Raw genomic sequence first — 22,506 nt, 5'->3', positions numbered from 1 at the left:
ATCATCAACACAAAAGCCCAGACTCTTGGCAAAGGCATAAACTGGATGTTTAGAGAGATTGTTAAAAATGAAAAAGAAAGGAAAACTCACCTTTTCTTTCTTTAATCAAAAATATCTTCTGGACCGCATCCAGTTTGTTTTCAATGTATTCATATATGGTGCATTGCCCAGTTTTGTTTTCCTTTGCATGCTTGCATTATTCATGTATTTGCGTTGGGTTTTGTATTTGGAATGTGCTCCTAATTCGCCTCTCTCTATTTTTCTGATATACAGCATTTTTTATTTGCAGCATTTTTCCTTTGCATGTGTTTTGTTTGTTTTTGTCATTTTGCATTTGCAGGACTTTTAAAATTTGCTGTGAATATGCAGGGCGTTTGCTCCACTCAGCCATAATTTTAACAATGTTTTGACAAATGCTTCCATAAATCTTTTATTTTAAATTGTGGACTTTAATTTATCTTGTATTCTAAAATGTAAATATTCTTTATTTCAGTATGTAGTTCTAAAGAACAAGAAATATGACATGAGAATATAAAGATGAACCTTATTATAAATTAAACATCTCCCTGAGCTTAACTCACTGAGGTAGGCAACAGTTTTCTTTAAATATGTCCTTTTATCCTATTAAAAATTATGTGTTTACGCTTTAACATGTAAGCTTTCTGAGACACGTCCAAAGTCAAGTAGCTGAAGAGAAACTCAGAGCCCAGCCTTGTTTACACAACTAAGAGCTTGGCTGCAGCTTTGGGAGGATGTTGACCCATGAGCTGTCTGGTCACCAGAGGCACGCAGTAACAATTCCTTTTTTGGTGGGACAGGATAGTCAGCCAGTCTCAGCACAATCATTTGAGACAAACAGAGCTCAGAAATCTGACCTCAATAGTTTACTTCTTTGTAGCACAGTAGGGGTAATTAGTGACGTTATTCTTAAATTTGCCATGGAAACAGAGAGAATCTTTTCATAGTTTGGTGTAATTGTGAAAATACAGCCCTGAGAATCAGTTTGCTCTACTGTAAGAATTGCAAAGTGGGTGGCAATTTGTTTCAGAAACAGCGTCAGTCCAACACATTTGGTGTTTTTATGTTACAGCAGGAAATACTAGAAAAAATCCAAGCAAACTGTTAACGCACAAATGTGGATTTAATGTTTCTTTTTTTTCTTTTTTTTAACTCAAAACAACAAAGACATCAGTTCTGACAACTGCCACATCACCGTCAGCAGGAGGCTGCACAGCCATGTTCATCCATGTAGATTTATTCATGACTCAGATATAAATTCACACCTCATTTACAGCCACAAGCTAAATACACAATTGATGGTAAAGGCTGTTCATGTTGTTGCATGTAAAACATAAACAGCATTTCTTTAATTAAATCTGTAATTCAGTCATTCATTTCCACACACCGAGCTGCAAATGACAAAGATATAAGATCAAATGGACAGTTAACTGCCTGATTCCTGCAAACCCACAGAATGAAGCTGAAACTCTGACTTAAAGGTCAGAGTCTGAATATGTATTTGCAAGCATATGTTTTACTATATACATTTATTTGACTGCCAAATATTTGCAAACACACAGAAAATACTCCAGTGATAAACGCAAAAGCCCAAATTCAGTCCATTAGAACTACTACCCTGAAACCTTTTAATGGATCCCCTCACCAACAGCAAGAAATTGAATAAATGTCTAATTAGCAGTTCTCAGTAAAGCTATCTTATCAGATCTATGGAATCAGGAATGCATGAATGGCCTGTTTTAAGTCATGCCATGGAAAACCAATCAGATTTTAGTCCTAGCAGACTGTCTCCTTCAGGAACATAAGCCATTTCATGGTTTCCTCAGTTTCAGAAATTTGCCTCTGACATTTCACGCTACTATTATATATCATGGATGTTTGACTTTTTCACAAAAGCCTTGATCCTTTTAAAAAATGAATGGATATATATTTTTCGGTTTATGTGAGATTTATTTTTTATTGTTTAATTAATGTAAAGCCCTTAAAAGGCACACTGTGGACTTTGTGACCTAAAGAGTTTATTCGTTAGCGCAGGATGAAAGAAGTATTGAAGAGTATTATCTCAGCTTTGTTATTACACAGGTAAGTTAACACCAAAGTGGCCAAAAGTTACCCAGAGTGCCTTTAAATAGTCTTTGTACTGATTGCGCTATTTACATTTTTCTTTTTCACTTGAGGACACCCATCTCTAATATTATTAAACCATGAGCATTGGTTTCAACTGCCTGTGGCCTTTACATGGTCTGGGTTCTTCAGCGTTTCCTTTCCCCCATTGTAATTCATTAGGTTATCAGTCTGATATGAAAGGTCTCTAACATCCAAAACATTTATAAACAAAACAAGGCAAAAACAAAAGGGGCGGAATACTTTTTTACAGCACTGTATGACCAAAAATCCTAGCACAAAGTCATCATACAAGTACAAAATAATCCCCTTGACAAAGACATTGTAAAAAAAAAAAAAAATTATATATATATATATATATATATATATATATATATATATATATATATATATATATATATATATATATATATATATAATAAAATTAAAAGTAAAAAACACAACCCACTCATACAAACTAAAAGATACAGGAATTAGTTGTAAGGCATTGAATATCATCATCATCATCATCATCATCATCATCATCATCATCATCATCATCATCATCATCATCATCATCATCATCATCATCATCATCATCATCATCATCATCATCATCATCATCATCATCATCATTTTTTGGCATACAAATCCCGTACAGCATGAAAAGACATAAAAACATTACTTTTAAACAAATCATGGTAGTTTCATTGAAAAGCTATTTGGTAAGGAATAATGGTGACGAATGGTACAAGAACTAAACCTGAAATTTTCATATTCAATTTAATTGTGTGGATCATTTACTAATTAATTAATTTAATATTTTTTATCCTTGTCTATCCTGCATTATATAATTGTTGAACCCTTATTCCTAGTGCTTAATATACTAAGATACTTTGGCAGAAAACAACAATAATGCCAGGATAATAAACCAGTTTTCTAATTACATCATGCTTTATGCAGCAGAGAAGACTTAAAATTCAGAACACCAGCTATGATAGTCTGTCTCTACTGTGGATATGAAAATACATTTTTAAGCAGAATATGATTTTATTTTAATTCTCTTAACTGGATTCAAAACAGACCCAAATAGAGTCAAGCCATTTTTCTTGTATTTGAGTCTGTTTTAAGTGATTCTTTTTTCTTTTTTTTTTTTACCTCTTAGGCCCTTTGCACTGTCAGATATTTTTAAGTTAATTATATTAAACCAAAGTAACCTACAACATACATGCTTTATAACATAAATTTTTTTTTTCAGCTGGCACAGTTACAAGTTAGCATGAATAGGTTGCCAGAAATGGATCTACCCAAGTCGTATCTATCTAAAAGCTCTTGACCCTGGTCTTAACCCTTTATATTTAAGTAACCATTTACTCACTGAAATGCAGTTTGGAGGATGACAAGGCAGTCAAAGGGTTAATCTGGACCCCATGTGTTTTGGTTGTTTCTTGACCTCTGACATTTGTGGATGGATGGAAGACAGTTTTGTGGCCCAAGTAAACAGCTCGAGTTGGTATTTTGAGACTTGTTAATTAATTAGTTTTGAAGCTTGAAAAATGTGTTAGATCCCACTGGCAAGGATTTACACATTTAGGATGTGAGGAAAATAGAAGCATTTGAGGAAAGATGAGTCATTTTGGAAATATGTGTCTAAACAAGAACTAAAATCTAAAAAAATGTATATATACTAAGTGGTTATGTTATTATAAAAATTATTTATTTTTATGAAATACAACTTCTGAACTTCTGCATTATATAGATGTTTCAGTTGAGAGAGACACTTTTTTTTGCAAATTAATGTGACATTTATTCACTCAATTTCCAGGTCATCAGTGGACACCAATGTTAAGCCCATGATAAACAAATTTTAGTTTCAAAGTTTTTATGGTTATATAAAAATGGCCTTTTTGGATTCACAACTTTAGTTGATTTTTTATTTTATTTTATCTTGCAAATGAAAGATGCTGAAACATTAACACCGAGTTTATTCCAACAAAACATGAAAGCCTAAAATTTTAAAAACACACTAAATTCTCTCTTAAATAAAACAAAATCATATTTTTAATATCCAAATTATGTTCATATAAAAAAAATTCAGTCTGATGTCCAGTCTTTTTATTCTTTAACATCTCTGACACACATTGCTGTGAACTCATTATCACCGTAAAAGTCACTGTTTTCCTTCACTGTAGTTTTACTGCTGAATCTTAACTGGATCCATCAATGTGTTTGAAAAAGACGTGTCTCAGACATCTTGAGGGATACCCTGGTCTCTACAACCTGTGGAACAAAGAAACATGGAGAAACTTATCATTTGTATTTATTTCAACTAGAAAAGATTAAAAGCAGACAGTTTTGAATCAGAACACAGTATTAGAAGCTCTTCCCATAGCACATACCACTTTGCTTAGGTGGTAAGTATCTAAGTATATAGAGTTTTAGGTTGTATGCACTCATGATAAGATAATCTAAATTATTAATTTTGTGATATAAAAAATTATTTATATATCCCTTATATAGCCCTTTTCTGAAGCTTAAAAAAAGTCTGCTTTCTTCTTTAGCTTTGATAGGTGCAGAGATGGCAAAAGTACTCACTTTCCGTACTTGAGTAAAAGTACAGATACTTGTGTTAAAAAATACTCTGGTAAAAGTGGAAGTACTGATTAAACTTCTTTACTCAAGTAAAAGTAACAAAGTACAGGCTTGTAAATTTACTTAAAGTATAAAAGTAAAAGTAGAAACCACTTTTTTAATGCCGTTGCCTACATTTTAAATGGATGTCTGCCAATAGGACTAGATCTCCGTTGTGTTCATTTTCAATCATCTCGTCGTCCATACTACTATGCTAACGCCACCGCCACCAAGCTGCAATGATTTGCCGCCAATGAATACCGCCGAATCTGTCGATTCCTCTTGTAGTGGTGCGTCAAATGCAACGTAGATTCCCATCCAATTAGATTGAATTTGGTATTGATGACGTGAAAAATAATAACGTTAACTCCGTTGAAATGATTCAAAACTAAAGTAACGAGCCAATTTTTTTAAAATGTAAGGAGTAGAGAGTACAGATATTTGTGTAAAAATGTAAGGAGTAGAAGTAAAAAGTCGCCATAAAAATAAGTAGTAAAGTAAAAATATCAGAAAAATCTACTTGAGTACAGTAACGAAGTATTTGTACTTCGTTACTTCCCATCTCTGGATAGGTGTAATGTAATTTTCTTTTGGTTAGATATTAAGATAAGGGGATGTTGAAGAACATTGCCCTTTGTCTTCATTATTAAGCAAATATGCTCACTACGACTGCCAGCTCAATGCCCACGCCTCCTTGTTTAATAGCTGTTACATCCAACTTCTCTGTTTTTTTTTACCCAAAAAATATTTGTGTCAGTTGATTAAAAAACATTCTTCCCCCAAGAATGTACTTGGCTTGTGGGCAGCTACAAATTCTGGTATAGTTTGAAATCTGGAGCAAAGGGCTCTCACATGGTGGATGGAGTGGCTTCTTGAATAGCCTGAATAATTCGCTTTCATCTGTACAGTTTGGGTCAGATGAGGTGAACAGAACTGGGTGATCATATTATAAAAAACACATCAAAACTAGTTTTGATAAGATTAGGCTTCAATTAAGCTTTAGAAAATTAATAGTTCACCTTGTTCATAAAAAACAATATATTCATAGTTAATATTAATAGTTAATAATTAATAATGGTTGTTTTGCATTTTATGACCAGAGAAGGATTATCCAAGGAAGCTGCACTGTCATTCTACAATACATCCTAAGAGCTAACTTAACAGAACAAATGTTACCCGTAACATTTACGGTGACCTATTTTGTCATCTGTTGTTCTAAAGGAAAGGATCATTCCATCATTTAAAAATACAGAAGGTAAAAATTTAAGTTTTAAAACCTTAAAAACAAAGCATTACAACATTTTTATGAGGAAACTTTTGTGAAATTATGTCTCACATAATAGTTAGCGCTTTGTCTACTGAGTAAAACAATTGTGAATTATTATAAGCTGTTAAAGGTATAGGGGAGGATGTTCTTTCTCCGGGTGGATCATCAAAATAAGTGGTCCTCCGAATTATCAGTCATTCGCGTGATATGTTTACGTAAGGCCATCCTACGTGCTCATCTTTTTCTGCACATGTGCACTTTCAGGCATATATGTGTGGTGAGTTATAGCTTCAACAAGTCATTGAAGCTCTTCTTTGAAAGATGCAGAGTTGTAAGAGAAAAAGTGTCTACAAAGTGTATGAGAAAAAGAGAAGGGCCTCAGAAGACAGAAACAAGACCAGAGTGTTTTTGGGAGATACTTTGTAAGTGATGGCGTACACTGAAAGCACAGGTCAGGCTTCCTGCTGATGCTTCGGTTGCAAAGTTTCTACACAACAGGTAAAGTTTTGCATTCTATTTGAAGAAATCCGTTTCACATTATGGTAGTAAAAGCTATCTACCTCTATATTGTAAGTTTCCAGGGAAGAAAAGTTTATTGATTTTGTAATTTGCATCGTTAGTAGTTATACAGAGATCCTTACTTACCCTGAAAACTTGTCACAATTTCCACTGCAGCTCACGCACACATACAAGCATGTCATGATTTTTTTAATGCACCAGTAGTCTTATTTGTTTGGAAACTTTTTATATATAAATATGGGTGAGATAAGATCCATCAGAGCAACTGTCTTATCATTGCGTCTCCGCACATCCTTGAGGAGAAACGGGCTGGTGCACACGTTTAATAGGCATTCCCTCTCGGGAGCTTTTACAGGGTTGTGCATGTGCATGGAGAGGGCGGGTAGTTTCAAAAATGTATGAAAATCCTCCACTATACCTTTAAGAAGCTAGCCACCTAGCCAAATTTGAGTCATTGCGTGTACCAGAGGACATGTTATAGAATTGGTTAAGAAAAAGTCAAACCTACCTTCAGAAACTTCCATGAAGGAATGCGAGGAGAGAGAAAAGAGACAAAGACAAAGTTAGTCATAAATAATTTCTGCATTCATATATCAAAAACAACGTTGGGGGGGTGTTTCAAAATAATCTGACCTCATCTTTTGTAAACCAAATACATTACATCATCATTACATTACATCATCTATTAAAAGCATTTACAGGAACATAACTCTAGGTTACTGGATCAATGATCCAACGAAAACAGGGAGACTTAAAGTGGGGAAGGCGATAGGAGTAAAGAGAAAGGGATGCAGAGGGGGACAGGGTGTGAGGCCAGAGAGTGGGAGGAATATTATAGGAGAAGGAACGAGAGACCAAATAGAAAATAATCATTAGATAAAGATAAACAAGGATCAGTGAGGCAAGATGACTCCTATATCATTATATATGGAGAGAGAATGTGAAAAGAGATCTGCAGACCAATCAAGGGGAAGGAAAGACTGATAAGAGTCCCATGGCTCTGATTAAATTCCTGGAAGCAATAAGAAAAAATAAGAGGGGAACTGAAAAGGAGCATAAACTCCCAAAGCTGCAAAGAATTGCATTGCAATAATGATCTGACACATAATACTCCAACCAAAAAAGCGGCATGAAAAGCCTCACCAACCAGAGAGTTCAATATGAACATACAGCTCTGCAGCAGCTAACCGAAGCACAGATTTTAGCAGCAGTGGTTGAGAGCAGCCTTAGGGGTCTGAAACACTGTTGGAAGTCTTGTAAAAAAAAAAAAAACACACACATCAGTGTAGACAGAGCTGCTCTTTCCAAACAGACACCAACAATCCCTGCACTGCAATCACAAACACACAATATGTCTTACAGGCTTGTTGGAGCTGATGCACTTTGATCGCACGCACGCAGCAACCACCTCACATCTGCACATCCATGCATGCTCACAAAGGATGCAGCTGTGTACTAATTCAAAGGCTTCCTAGCCTCACTGAGGAGATAGGGACTCTTTCTGTGTGTTGGAGCTTGTTCTGAAATCATTCTTGGAGAAGAACAGCTGACTTTCTGACAGAGAAAGATGTTAAATTAGCACATCTTCCAGTGCAAATATTCATAAATAAACATGTTAAACACAATTGGGTAAACTAGAGGTAGCAAGTGCACTGGTATTATTTTATTCTAATCATACAATGTAATTGTGACATATCAATTATACTGACATTGTACAAAACCCTTTCCAATTATTTTTTCATTAAATGCTCATGACCAATACACCTATAACTCAAAATCCAACATTTGTCAAAGGAAAAGGGGCAGATCCTGCAGGTAAGGGTATTTTTATTTTGCTGACTAACTGAAAGGATTTACCAACACGTTGCATAATGTCAAATACTTGTTCCTAGAAGCATAAACATTAAGACTTTTTGAGCATTAACAGTTTGAAACCCTTATGTCTGCGTAGGATTTGTTCCAGCTAATACACCAAAATAAAATAGAAAGAAAATACACCAAGTAGAAAAGTTTAAACTAGAATTACGATGACATAAATTAAAATTCTTAAAATTTCTGTAGCAATATTATTGTACAAAACTCCTTCTAGGAGAGAAATGGTAATACTAAGAGAAATAACTTGTTACCAGATGCATTATGGGTAGATAGTTAGGATATCTAGAGGGAGAGAGAAAAAAATGTTTTGGGGGATTTTTTTTTCTCCTTTACAGGATGAAGTTAATATAAAAAAAAAACTTAACATTTTCTTTCAAGAATAAAATTAAATGTAGAACAAAGTCTGTTGAATGGCACAATAAAATGAAGTCAAAATAACGCTGAAAGTGATCTGCCTTTTCCGAGCAGGTTTAATGTGCATCAGTGCACCACTTGAGTCTGACTAAACAGGATGATTTTATGCTCGAAGAAAAATAAGGCAAAAAACTGCTTTCCTAGCCACATAGGTGTTTTTGCAAAAGCCTGGTTTGGATTGAAAGGTTACAGTTTAATCTCAATATAGCTGATTTATTTTTTTCCTATTTCAACAAAGCTGTGTCCAGCTTTCTAGCCTTTTTGACATTTCAACGTTACTCTCAACTTTCTGACTCAGGTAAGTAATTTATGGATGAAAAAAAAATTTTATTGTCTAAAATTCACTTCTTAGTTAAAGCTTAAGTGTGTAATTTTCAGCGACATCTAACGTCCAGACTGCAGACCTCAGCAACATGAACATCTCCCCCCCATCGCTTCTCCCCCCCAACAGTACGGCGAGCGTCACGGGACAAAATGTCTTCCACGATGTTTGTTGGCTCTGCGCTGCCGTAGCGCAAAGATGTCTGCCTCCATGGCTGCGAGACCCGCTCCTATGTAATTATAAATAACGAATTCTAAGGTAACGCAAATATTAAGGTTAAGAGGCTGAGCTCGTAGATGATGATAAATAACATAGTTATGTATAATATATTACATTTCTGACTGTATATCCCTGTAATTATTACACACTGTAGCTTTAAGTGTTTCTTGTTAATGCTAGGGGATGCCTGTTCTACACATACATGGATTATATTGGAAATAATTTGCTGCCATCTAGTGGTAAAGGTTATACCCAAATATCACTAATTTAGCTCACTCCTTAAAAAAATGCCAATATTATATGTAAGGTACAGGTTCTACTCGAACTTGTTTTTATTTTGTTTTGTTTTTTTACTAAAATTGGACATTTGTCAAGGAAACAGAGCACCAGTATTTACACCTTAAATAACTCCTGTGAAATAATTATGTATTATATATGACCCCTATCCCGATGTAAGAACCATTATGCAGATTGATTTTCGTTCGATCACTAAACCATTAAAACAGACATAGATGTAAATGTATCTTCAACCTTTAATCTTAAATATTTTCTCTTTTTATATCACTTTAGAAATTATAGCAGACTAGAGCTGATTTATTCAAGCTTTTAAGGCTTTAAATTTAAATAACTATGTGTCATTACACAGTGACAGTAAAATAAAAGGGTAAAAAGTGACTCAAAATCATCTAAAAGGAAACAGAAGAAAGAGCAGAGGGAAGATAAATGCAGTTACTGACTCGCCAGGATGACCATGTCCATTCCCCAGAAGATGCTCATGATCCATCCAACCATTATAACGGCTGTCAGGATCTGGATGAGGGCGGCTGCCACATTGAGCCAGAACACACAGCACATGCCTCGCTCTGAGATCAGCTCGCTGCGCGCTCCACACAGCACAGTGAACGCCGAGACCAGAGTTCCTGCAACATAAATAGAGATAGAGAGAAAATCTTGAGCCGCACAACTTATCAAAAACATGAAGTTAATAATCACTGCAAAGTCATCAAACAGCAGCACTTATCCCTTCTGTGTATTTGTCTTTGTGATATTTGTGGACTGACATGATTGAAGGCTTTTAAAGAAGTTCTCCACTCTGGTTCATTTCTGGTGAGTTATACCAAACAACTGTCTGGTCTGGGCAATAGACCAGAGAACTCTAAAGAAAACATTTCACAAGATATTCTAAAATAAAACTTACAGAAGGGCCTTGAGTTGCAGGATAACAGATAGGAAGTCTTCTCCTTCCTCATCCTGCATAATTACATCCTATTACTAAATGAATAAAAAGCAATAAGTCGTGGAAATATAATTAGTTTTTTATTTCTAAAAATTAGTACAGCTAATCTAAGGTGTTGGCATTCATCTTCCTGACACAAATTTTTGACTTTATGAAGTTCATAAAATTTCCCGGAAATCCCACAGTCCCCTGTCTCCTCTGACTCAGAGCAATCAGACAAACACACATTTATTCAAACACACACACTACCTCCTTTGTACCGCTTTACAACCCATGCTTACAACAACAAACCTCACAAAAGTACTTATTCCGCTTCAACTTTATTTACATTTTGCCAAGTTACAATAGCAATTATTTTATTGTGATTTCATTGCAATTAATTAACAGAAATGGAAATAAATAAAGGTGTTGAGTGGGTATGTTTTGGTGGCCTTAGGATTGTGTCTCTGTTATTCGCAGATGATAGAGTTCTATTGGCTTCATCGGGGTATTATCTACAGCTCTCTCTGGAGTGGTTCGCACCCGAGTGTGAAGCGGAATGAGGATCAGTGCCTCCAAATCTGGGACCAAAAGGGTAGAGTGCCTTCTCCAGGTTGGGGAGGATATACTGTCCCTAGTGGAGGAGTTTAAGTATCTTGGGGTCTTGTTCACAAATGAGGGGAAGACGGAGCGGGAGATAGGCGGCGGCGGCATCTGCTGTGAAGCTTGCCCTTTACCGGTCTGTTGTGGGGAAGAAAGAGCTGAGCCAAAAAGCAAAGCTCTCGATTTACCGGTCGATCTACGTTCCTACCCTCATCTATGGTCATGAGCTTTGAGTCATGACCGAAAGAATGAGATCCCGGATACAAGCGGTTGAAATGAGTTTTCTCCGTAGTGTGTCTGAGCTCTCCCTTAGAGATAGGGTGAGGAGCTCAGTCATCCGGGGAGGACTCAGAGTAGAGCCGCTGCTCCTCCACATCGAGAGGAGCCAGTTGAGATGGCTCGGGCATCTGGTTAGGATGCCTCCTGGACGTCTCCCTGGTGAGGTGTTCCAGGCACTTCTCACCTGGAGGAGGCCCAGGGGGAGACACACTGGAGAGTCTATGTTTGTCATCTGGCCTTTGAGCACCTTGGGATTCCCCCAGAGGAGCTGGCCAAAATGGCTGGGGAGAGGGGCGTCTGGGCCACCCTACTGAAGCTGCTACCCCCGCGACCTGACTGGGGAAGAAGGGGAAGAAGGAAATGGAAATAAAAAACTAAGTTCCGTTAAAAAAAGAATAAAATCCAGGGCAAAATCATATTACTGTTGATTAAGGTCTATATTACTAAATCTCAACACCAGCCTCAAAGATTCGTTACACATTCAGGTTACTAGGTTACCTACTATAGAGATTATTTATGGACCAAAATCAAATTTTTTTAGGTGCATATGAACATGTGCTTACAAATGGAAGAAAATTACCTCCACACAACATAGCCTCATTATCCCTATTGAGAGGATGATGACTAAAGATGGACAAGAACTATCCAGGATAAAATACTTTACTTTAACACACGCCCGTACTTATTTCCCCAATTAAAGTCTAAATTGAATTGCTTTCCTGAAAAACTTTAAAATGAAAAAGCAATGTGCTAAAAAATCAGTATCTGGCTAAATAAAAATGATGGAGACGATCATGTCGCTGATTCCAGACAGGATTGACAGAAAGGCTAAATACAGAACATGCCACTGCTTTCTGTGGTTGTTTCAGGACAGATGATGAAAGGTCAAAGATGGTTGCACACTTTTGCAAGACCCTTTGTGCTCTAATCAAGAACAATGTCCGAACAACTAATTATCTTGCAGATAAAGCTGTATCTGTCATGTTAAAGATATAGAGTGATTGTAGCTCAAGAAACAACATGAACAGCTTAATACAGGTAGTATATATGCATTTGCTTTTAATTGTGATTTTAGGATGCTTCCATAAGCCCACAGAGATGTTGACCTGCTATTGATACATGAGCTGCTGTAAGGGATCGTCATCTGCCTGAATAAACCTTCATTCTTCATCCTGCTCCACAGGGAAGACAGAAAAATCTTGGCTCCACATTTGTTGTAACCATAAACACTTCTTATAAATGTGTGTCATAGGATCTGTGCACACAAATCACATTATGTATCCCCTTGTTTCCATGACAACACATGGTCCGGAATAGAATGCTCTGTATATAAAGGCATGACTATTGCTACTGATATGAAATTAATTGATGATAACTTTATCTCCTGTGGTACCTTCTTTTGTCTCACCAGTGATCAACCTCTGTTATGTTTCGCCCTCTTGGGTTTATTCATCCGTTTATGCTCATAAATGGATCTTAGGTTGTATCGGCACTGTGGTCAGAGGTTCTAGGTTTGTGTTTCACTATAAACACCATTTATCAGATGACTAAACACTGGTTTTCCAATATACATACTCAGTGGTAGGAAAATAATTTTACCAATGTACACTGCTAAAAAAATAAATAAAGGGAATACTATATAACACATCCTAGATCGCCACAAATGAAATATTCTCCTTGAACACTTTGTTCTCTACAAACTTGAATGTGCTGACAACAAAATCACACAAAAACAAGAGATCAAATTTATTAACCAATGGAGGCCTAGATTTGGAGAAACACAAAATTAAAGTGGAGAAACTCTGGAAGCTGATTTAAATTTGATGTAATGTCCTTAAACCAGGTGAAAATGAGCCTCAGTATTGTGTTGCCTCCACGTTCCAATATGACCTCCCTACAGCACCTGGGTATGCTCCTGATGAGGTGGATGGTCTCCCGAGGGATCTCCTCCCAGACCTGCACTAAAGTATCCTCTTACTCCTGAACAGTCTGGTGAAACGTGATGTTGATGGATCCAGACATGATGTCCCAGATGTGCCCAATTGGATTCAGGTCTGAGGAACGGGCGGGCCAGTCCATAGCTTATATGCCTTCAAGGTCTAGCATTGCTCTGCATTTGGAGGAACCCAGGGCCAACTGCACCAGCATATGGGCTTACAAGGGGTCTGAGGATCTCATCTCGCTACCCTAATGGCAGTCACGCTACCTCTGGTGAGCACAGAGGGCTTTGCAGCCCTCCAATGAAATGCAACCACACACCAATACTGACTCACTGCCAAACCAGTCATGCTGAAGGATTTTGCAGACAGCAGATTGCTCTTTATTGTATCTCCAGATTCTGCCACATGTGCTCAGCCTTGACCTGCCATCACCTTTGAAGAGCACAGGGTGCCAGTGGTAAATTTTCCAATCCTGGTGTTCTCTGGCAAATGCCAAGCATCCTCCACAGAGCTGGGCTGTGAGCACAACCCCTATCTGTGGATGTGGATCTAGCAGTTTTTAATCAGGGTGTGCTGAGTAAAAAGGGCGTGTCTAATGAAGCCTTCTTTTGATGCTTTTGTCTTCTTCCGGAAAACCACGTGATTTCTTCTTAAAATTATTTGACCCTATTTATCTATCTCAATGAAATTGACTTAATTTAATAATTTATTGCCTAAACTGTCTAAATTAGCAAATGAAGAAACCTCTTTAAATCAGGCACTGTAAAAAAAAGTCCTATTTTTTGATAAAATAACTAACACCCAAATACTCATCCACTAGAAATTTGAAATTTTGTTGTTTGATCAGCAATGACACAGCCTCACACAGGAGGAACAAACCGAATGCTTTTGTGGCCAGCTAACAGTATAAAAATAATTCAGCTTTTCTGGGAAACAAGTAATGGATAGACAGCATACAATCCATGTTCTTTGCAAAAATCAGTTAATGACATCTAGTAAAATAATTGCCACAGAAAGTCAACATATTTGAAGGATTATTTTTAGTATAAATAATTTTAATAACTTAAAAGTAATGATAATTGTATCTAAAACATTTTTAGTCTTATTCTTTTTTTATTTTGAAAATATTGCACTCATTACTCTTTTCTGATTTTTAAAATATGAGAGCTGTCATAGTGTCTGTGCTGCTCAATAGTGAGCAATGAATGAAGCATCACCTTTAGGCAAAGCGTTGGGTTGGATGGCTTCATTGCTTTGTTAGGATTCATTTGGACATCACTAGGTTGTAGAGTCTTATCTCATGCTACCATGAGTGTGAAAGCATCAGCAACATTGAAAATTGACCAAAACATCAGTCAGAAAGCATGGGTACTAAGAAATGGTCTGCAAAATTATTCCTTTATTGAGTGTGTCTTTCTAATTGCCAATAATTTCCACCTGTTGTCTATTCTATTTCCACAACATGTGGAATTGATTGGCAATCAGCATTGCTTCCTAAGTGGACAGTTTGATTTCAGAGAAGTTAGATTGGATTAAAGTTATATTGTGTTGTTTACGTGGTCCCTTTATTTTTTTTAAGCAGTGCACTTTTATTTACACTCATGCATGGGAGAAATTCCTGTGAAAAAAATACAGACATCCTTAGATTATCAAGATGAGTCTTTTTCCCTTCAAAGCTCTTTCAATGACATCCATCATGGGCACTCGGATCAAATCTGCCCTGTCTCCTGCTAAAAGCAGGTATGAGAAATAACCCAATATGTATGGAGGACAGCTGGAGGCAGGTGTCTTTTTATCTAGTCTGAGCAGATTTTATCTAGTTTAGGAGCTTGGCACACCTCCCTAGCACATGTTTCTACTGTGACATGTCCCAGCTTCCAAAGACAAAAAAAATATTTATTATTATTGTTAAAATTATTGCCTGCAGCCAGTTAATTAAAAACACAAAAACAGCCATTAGAGATCATATAATAAGATCATTCTTACTTTGCTTACATAAAGCCAGGTTCTTTTTTGGGTCGTTTAAAAAATAACTTCTCAGTTTACCTTGATTATCTTTTTCCCGGTATCAAAATAATTTTGATCTTAAATATTTTAGTGAGGCAAAGAGAATAAAATAAGAATAAATCTAAAGGTGTTTGCAGAAAATTCATCCATCAAGCAGCTAAAAACCTGCCAGTGTGTTGTGATGACTTTTACTGCTTTTGACGGGTGCATGGCATAACAAAGCAAAAAATGGACATAATGTTTACTGAATCTGTATTGTGTAAAAAAGGATAAATGTAGTGAATTTAATGAAACATGAGTGGATCTGCTCACTGTTTCCTATTTAACTGACAGCTTCCAGTGTGCTGGAACTAAATATTTATCAGCAGGTAGATTTGGATAGCACAATCTTAAGAAACTGTTGATATTTGGTGATAATATTATTAAATTAGAATAAAATATGTTCTCTGTTTCTTGTATGCATTATCTGAGCATGCAAATGTGGTTTTATTATGTCAGTTTGCCACTGCAATTACAAGGAAACTAGAGCTTCAAAATCTTCAAGAAGAAAAACATATTTTTTATTTTAAAAACAATGTTTGAAGACATTTATTAAAAAAGTTGTTATCTCTACAAGAAGGTTTTTTTGTGTGGATCAGTTTTCATCTGGAGAAATGCCAGTTTGTGGCTATTTAAAATTTTCCATTTGTAGCAGAATTAGCCACCACATGTGGGGACACCAAGATTTTTCTGAATGTTACGATTTTAAAAGCAAACCTTTCACACAAAAATACAGCTTGATAAAACAGGATGTATAAATACAATGGCCTAATAAATCCATAATTTATATTGGTTTACTAATATAATAGCACTTAATCATGTAAAAGTGGTACTTTCTGCTAAAGTACTGCTCCTTCTAAGTTAATTATATAACTCTTGAGATTTATTAGGGGATGTTTATCAGAAGAACTATGTTTGCAGTCTACTCTTCTTTGTAAGCTCATTGATCTAAAACATTAAAGAACAAAGTAGCCTCTTGTTCCTTATTGTTCCCTATGCAAATTTACCACATGCTGATCATATGAGATACATTAAGAAAAAAAAGTCAGATAAACTAAAGACATAATTAAAGTTAGTATCAGAAACAGAGTGACGTTTGCCTAGTTGCTGGGTGAGTAAAGAAGTAGAAGGAAGAAGTGAATGACCCAATGCCGCCCTGAGAATTCAGTCCAGACAGACGTTTCTTCTTCTTATCTCATCCACAATAGTCAGTTATCCAGAGCTATTTTTCTATATTTTTGCTGCTATATGATTAGGCTGCTGGAGGACATAGGAACCAGTTTTCATCATTGTGTTTCATTCTTTCTCTAGTCACCCATTCTGCAGTATTTTTTGTTCCATAATTTTATGCTCTTTCTGCATTTTCTTTTCATAGCAGCTTCATCTGGTCTGTTCCTGTTTGACTGTGTCTCTATCCTTGAGGAAAATATCCGCTGCTGCCATCGACATCTCTGTTTATAGATGTTGGAGCTTTGCCTTTTTTCAGTGTAGTCCTGCTTCTTTTATTTTTGACTAACTGTATGTGCTCTGACAAGAGAATTAGCTTGGGGCTTGTCTGTCTTAATGACTCAATTGAATTTACTGGTTTTACTTAACAGAAACCTTTAACCAATCTGACTGTATTGTCTCTCTAAAGTGTCTTGAGATTACATGTACTGGGGACTGGCTCTATATGAGCAAGCTGAATAGGATTTAATTGATTAATTTTTCACCATGTAAAGTAAAGGGGATTATTGCCCTTATGTGAGTTGTATTTGACAAAGTCAAACAATATTTACTTAAAAAAGCCCATAGTACTTTTGGGTCATATCACTATCTCAGTTCAGATGGTCAATTTGATGTCTAGCCATTGTTTCTGTAAGCTTTTTTGGTTTCTTTTTGTGGATCTGACCTGTTTTTTTTTTTTTGCGACAGCCACACCAGAAATACTGACGGATGTCATGCGCATCACACCTTTGGTCCTTTGCTCTATGCTCGCTTCAGTTCTTATCACTTTCAAACACCTGAAAGAAAAAAGCTCTTGTCTCTGGCTACAAACTGTATCGCACTTATTAGGAGGAAGGAAAGGAAATGATAAAAACATATCATGATTCAGTTAGTTTGACAATTTCCTGGTTTTGTCTCTGAGTTCAGTTTAATACAGATGAAGAGGGCTGTTATGTAACCAGGTGCAACAGATGATGGCTAAGAAATCTGAATACACCTAGTCCTTGGGATCCCCAATATCATTACATAAAGAGTGAAAGTGAAAGCCTCTTTGACATTTGACGTCACCTCTAATTGAATCTTTCCACTCTCTTTAAAGGTTGTCAGATAAAAGAGCAGCAATAACAAACTGAGATTGCTCAGATTCGATCCGATGGTTAAATATTCAGGTCGTTCAGGCCTCGCCCACTAACAGATGCTCTGGCTGTCGATGGAGCCGCCCACTTTCAGACATGACTGACGAGCTATATGGTTACACATCACTTCCATCTGAGCCTTGGCATGCAGAACAGGATTTATGCGGTCTGGCTGCTTTCAGTTTTCCTGACTGGTTTCCAAGCTCTGCTCACTTTGTCAGGTACCGATAACACCTGTGTTATCGGCTTGTACCCAGTTATGTGTTTATCATGTGTTATATATCCACTAGGCTAAGAAGTAGTGATAGTTTTTTTCTTTTGTAGATGCATGAATTCATAGATTTCTTACTTATTACCCTTTTATAATATAATACACTGAGTCAATAAACTTAAAGGAAGCATACAGATTATTAAGAGATATGATCATGGTCAAAAGATTAAAACCAAAAATAGCTTCATGTTGAGGCCTAAAACACCATAGAAGGAGCACTGAATCACAACAGGGAAGCTGCACTTTTGATTAACTTCTCCCTAATTTCATGTTGCCAAAAATATTGAGAGAAATATGTAAACTTACTTTCCAAGTAATAAATCAGCATGTTTGTATCTGATTAGAGGCAAAGGTCAGATACTGAAACACTAGAAAATCAGAGCAGCAGTACATCTAAAATTCTAACAAATTTTCATTCTCTTAGACTTTGAGACCTTTAGATGAAATTATCTAAAGTATCAATCATTTATATGCAATGGCTATTACAAATCAATAAAACGAGAAAGAAATCATTTTAAACTCTTTTTTATGATATTAGCCGTTGGGCATAAGAACTAAAGCAAAATGAAGAAATTAAATGAGTGTCCTTCTCATCTGAGGTTCCCTTTGTTTGCCTTTGCAAATGCTCCTTCTTATCTGAGGGACAGTCCCAGCTCTGATTTACCTCTACAGTGCATAGAGTGATTTAACATGTAATTATCCCAGCACTCATAAAGTCCAGTAGATGCTGTCTGCACCCATGTTTTTCAGCAGAACTTTAAAAACATCTAATTAGGTAGGAATAATATTGGATAATTGGGTTAAAGTTAGGAATGTTTTAAATTATGGTGCACATTATAAAGAGAGGTTTTTAAAATCGCACATATAGTTAAAAAAATATGTAATGACTTAACTTGTTTGATAACATCCAAATAGAAATACCCTCTTGTACTTTCTTTAAGTGTATAACAGCATATTATTTTCATCTGAAAATCCTGAATGAGAGCCTTTGCTGCTGCACAGCTTTTGACCAACAGATGCAGCCTGTTACTTCAGTTTGAAAACCTCTCGCTACCAAAATAAGTGGGGGCTGATGACTGACTTAATTGCCCGTTTCATTCACCTGTCTAATTCTGTCCGGTTTTTTTCATCACTGCTCATCTGATCCACCTGCTGCTGCGTCTGTTTAAGGTACTTGCTCCCAGTCGTCATTGCCAGATTATTCTTGAGCTTTTGGTATGAGAGTTTTCCTGCCTTACTTATAATGTTCTGATTGCCTGATCCTGACCCATCTCTATATTCGGACCTTTAAGCCTGCCTGCCCCAGTTCTGATCTGTCTTGCCTGAATACTGGGTCCCTCTGTTCTGAGTCATTACATTAAGTTTTGTTATTCAAATCAACACAGAAGCTGTATTGTTCATGTGAAAGGATCCATCCTAAATTCAGCCAGATATTTGATGTTTATATTTATAACTAAGCAAGTTTTCTACAATATTTTATTATCAGGATAGTAGTACGGAATTTTTATCTCAAATTATTCTGCTTTCTTTATGCTATCATAAAACTATGCGTCCTATTTCAATTGATTCTTCACCTTTAGAAGAAATTCCAATAGATAAAAGAATGGCTCCTTTTCTTACAAAAAATCTTCCATACTGAGAGAGGCAAACTGGATAAAAATTGTTAACCTCGTCCAAACTCAAGAAAGCAGCTCCAATTTGCCTCCCTAACAACAGTCGATGACTTGTCCTCCACCTCCTGCAGCTTCACAACCGCCTCCTCAACAAAGAACAAACCTTCCACTGTCTGTAAAACAACCAAGCTGCCACTTAGTGTCAATGGCTACTAGTTTGGTTCACCCAGATTTGCTGTATTGCAAAAACACATACCTGCATATTCAGGTGAAAGAAAGGAAAGTTTTCTAAAGCTGATGCTGCTTGAATGAAACACTTGAAAAAGCTAGAGTTGTTAATTAACATCATGCAATCGTGGGCTCAGATTGTCTTCAGAATTCAGATTTAGGGGTTTTCATTAGAAACTGAAGCCGGGAGCTGTTAAAAGTATAATCAAAGTGCCAAAATTAAAGCCAGAGATTATGAAAATATTTTATCTTGCATGATATCTGCCGCAGCTGGATTTGAAGTGGAATAAATCCTTACTATTGATACCAGATTCTTTAAATCTTCCACTTTATATTCAAAGGGCTCTCTTTAAACAACTCTGAGCTTGTGAACAGCTCTTGGCTCTTTTGTATGTAGCATGTGGGACAATGTGAGAGTTTGAATATGTGTGCCTAGATATTAGCCAGACTTATTACTATAATTACACAGAGAGCTCTATAAGGCACCCACTGCTAGTGTGGGAGGCTAATGACAGAGTGTGAGAGTGTCAAGGACAAAAAGAGAAGACGACTTGCAGAAGAGAAAGAAAGACAAAGACATGGACTTTTTTTTTTTTTCCGGTGGGGAGATTGTTTAACATTGTACAGCCAAAAAAGATGGTCTTTCTTGTGTTGTAACCTGTGTCGTACAAGTTAACCAAATCTTAAAGCTTAAGAAAAGCTCAAAGCACTGATTTACAGTAACATTAAGAGTTTCAATGCAACTACTCAAGTTCTTCAGTTATGTCAAAATAAGTTTGTTTTTTTTGAAAATCTGTTAGCCTCATGGTTCTGTATTTACAAAAAAGTATAATTTAAGAGCCTAAGAAGCACCACCTATCTAAAATCTACACACAAACTATGTCAACATGATTCGGTATACTAATGCGATTTCTCCATCATCACATGACATGAGTCTCATACATAGGAGTAGGGAAATGTAACTGCTGCATCTCACATGATTTCACTTTAAATGAATGATTATTCCTGGAATTATATCTTTATTTCAAGTCCATGTACTCTAAAACAGGGTAATGTTTAATAAGGGCTAGAAGTTAGGAACCATTCTGTTATATTGTTGATTTTAATAAAGATAGTAGGAAGGAGTTGCTGAAGGAGGCAGTCATCTCTCAGAGGTCCATTTTGACGCCTGCATCCTCCAAAAGACCCTGCCTACCTGGACTGGGTCCTTTGAAGGCTGTGAAAATAAGGAGGCTGGAAGAGTTCCCCTATAGATTCAAGCAGGTCCAGCTTTTTCCGGTTGACCCCACCCCTCACTCAGCCTCAGATAAACTCAACTCAACTAAGCTCTGTCGCCAAACAACCGTGACAACTGACTGACAAAACAAGCCCAGAATTGATGCCGAACTTCTTACTACTGTTCTGTGTGCTGATTACATTGTTAAAGAGTTCCAGCAGCAGTATCGTCACCACAGATATCAGATTTATATACACCACACTGCCCACATATTGGATCCATTTTACACAGGTACGAATAAAACCTTTAAATAAACCAAAAATTACCCTCAACAAATCTGACTCACTAACCATTTAATCATTAATATAAGATAAAACTTATTGCCTACTTGTATTAAATTACACTGCATTTACCATATTTACCACTGTTCGTCGCCATTTCCTTTTTTCTCTGAGCAGGGAACAGCCAGCTTGCTTGGACTGGCAAGGAATCATGGGATACCCAAGGCTACAAAGGATAAAGCGGTGCTGTGTCTGAAACGTCCACCCTATACAGGAAGTGTAAGAGCCTTATATAGATACATAGAGCACTATATACTGTCTGAATGTCTAGTGGATAAAAAAATAGTGGACCCAAAATTTCCCACAATGCACTTTGAAAAGTAGTGTGCAGCCATGAGCAGTTTTTCAGTTTAGAAGAACAGGAGTATGGACGCGTGTTCTCCCCAAGTACCTTCTTGACAAGAACAAATCAAAGTATGGACTCGGGGAGAGCGGGAGCACGTACATTAAATCTGGATCAATTGGAACAGAAATGTACTGGTGACATCACCACACGCGCCGCTAGGCTGGACCTCAATTTCACCTCCTGTTATTAATAGTCTCTAGATAATAATAAATCATTACTTAAAAAAATACTGATGTTGAGAAGACTGTGGCAACCGAAGTCTGGGCTAACGTTAGCCTCGGAGCTCTGCTGGTTGGCATTGTTCTTTCAACATCTGTGTTGTTTTATAATTGCACTATAAATCAGTAAATGGGCCATAGAGTGAAGCTTAAAATATTTTCGAATTATGCAAAAATGTACTTTTGTAGAATAACAGAAAACCAAACTTTTAACTTAATACTCTGAGCTCTGTGAGAGCCCTCATGGAAGCTGCTGCTACTGTGGTGCATGCTGGAACAGCTGTCAATCAGGAGAACGCAGAAGTCTGCTCTGATGTGTCAATGTAAAGATGTCGAATAGAGAACAACATCGGGGGATTTGTCCATTCTCAGTCTTGTGTTCTTGTGAATGGGAGCAGTGCATATTGGGAAGTGGCCATGGTCACTAGATGAACAGATATATCCCAGAATCTTTTGCAATACTTCTCCTCGCAAAGCAT

The 22,506-nt window shown here is 36.7% G+C and overlaps 1 protein-coding gene across 1 annotated transcript in view; it reads right to left on the bottom strand.

The window, feature by feature from the left end:
• Window positions 1-3,595: 3,595 nt before the first annotated feature.
• stum (stum, mechanosensory transduction mediator homolog) overlaps window positions 3,596-22,506 on the bottom strand; it is a 29,788-nt gene continuing 10,877 nt past the window's right edge. Inside the window, exons 2-4 of the mRNA XM_038293233.1 lie at window positions 10,106-10,288; window positions 7,047-7,055; window positions 3,596-4,401 (exon numbers count right to left, since the gene is read on the bottom strand). Of these exons, the coding sequence (XP_038149161.1) occupies window positions 4,367-4,401; window positions 7,047-7,055; window positions 10,106-10,288 (227 nt within the window). The 3' untranslated portion in view covers window positions 3,596-4,366. The remainder of the gene's footprint in view (window positions 4,402-7,046; window positions 7,056-10,105; window positions 10,289-22,506) is intronic.

Source organism: Cyprinodon tularosa, unplaced genomic scaffold (assembly GCF_016077235.1).
Source record: "Cyprinodon tularosa strain WSP-4 unplaced genomic scaffold, ASM1607723v1 ctg323, whole genome shotgun sequence".
Taxonomy (NCBI): domain Eukaryota; kingdom Metazoa; phylum Chordata; class Actinopteri; order Cyprinodontiformes; family Cyprinodontidae; genus Cyprinodon; species Cyprinodon tularosa.
This window is presented reverse-complemented; position numbering and strand designations above follow the sequence as displayed.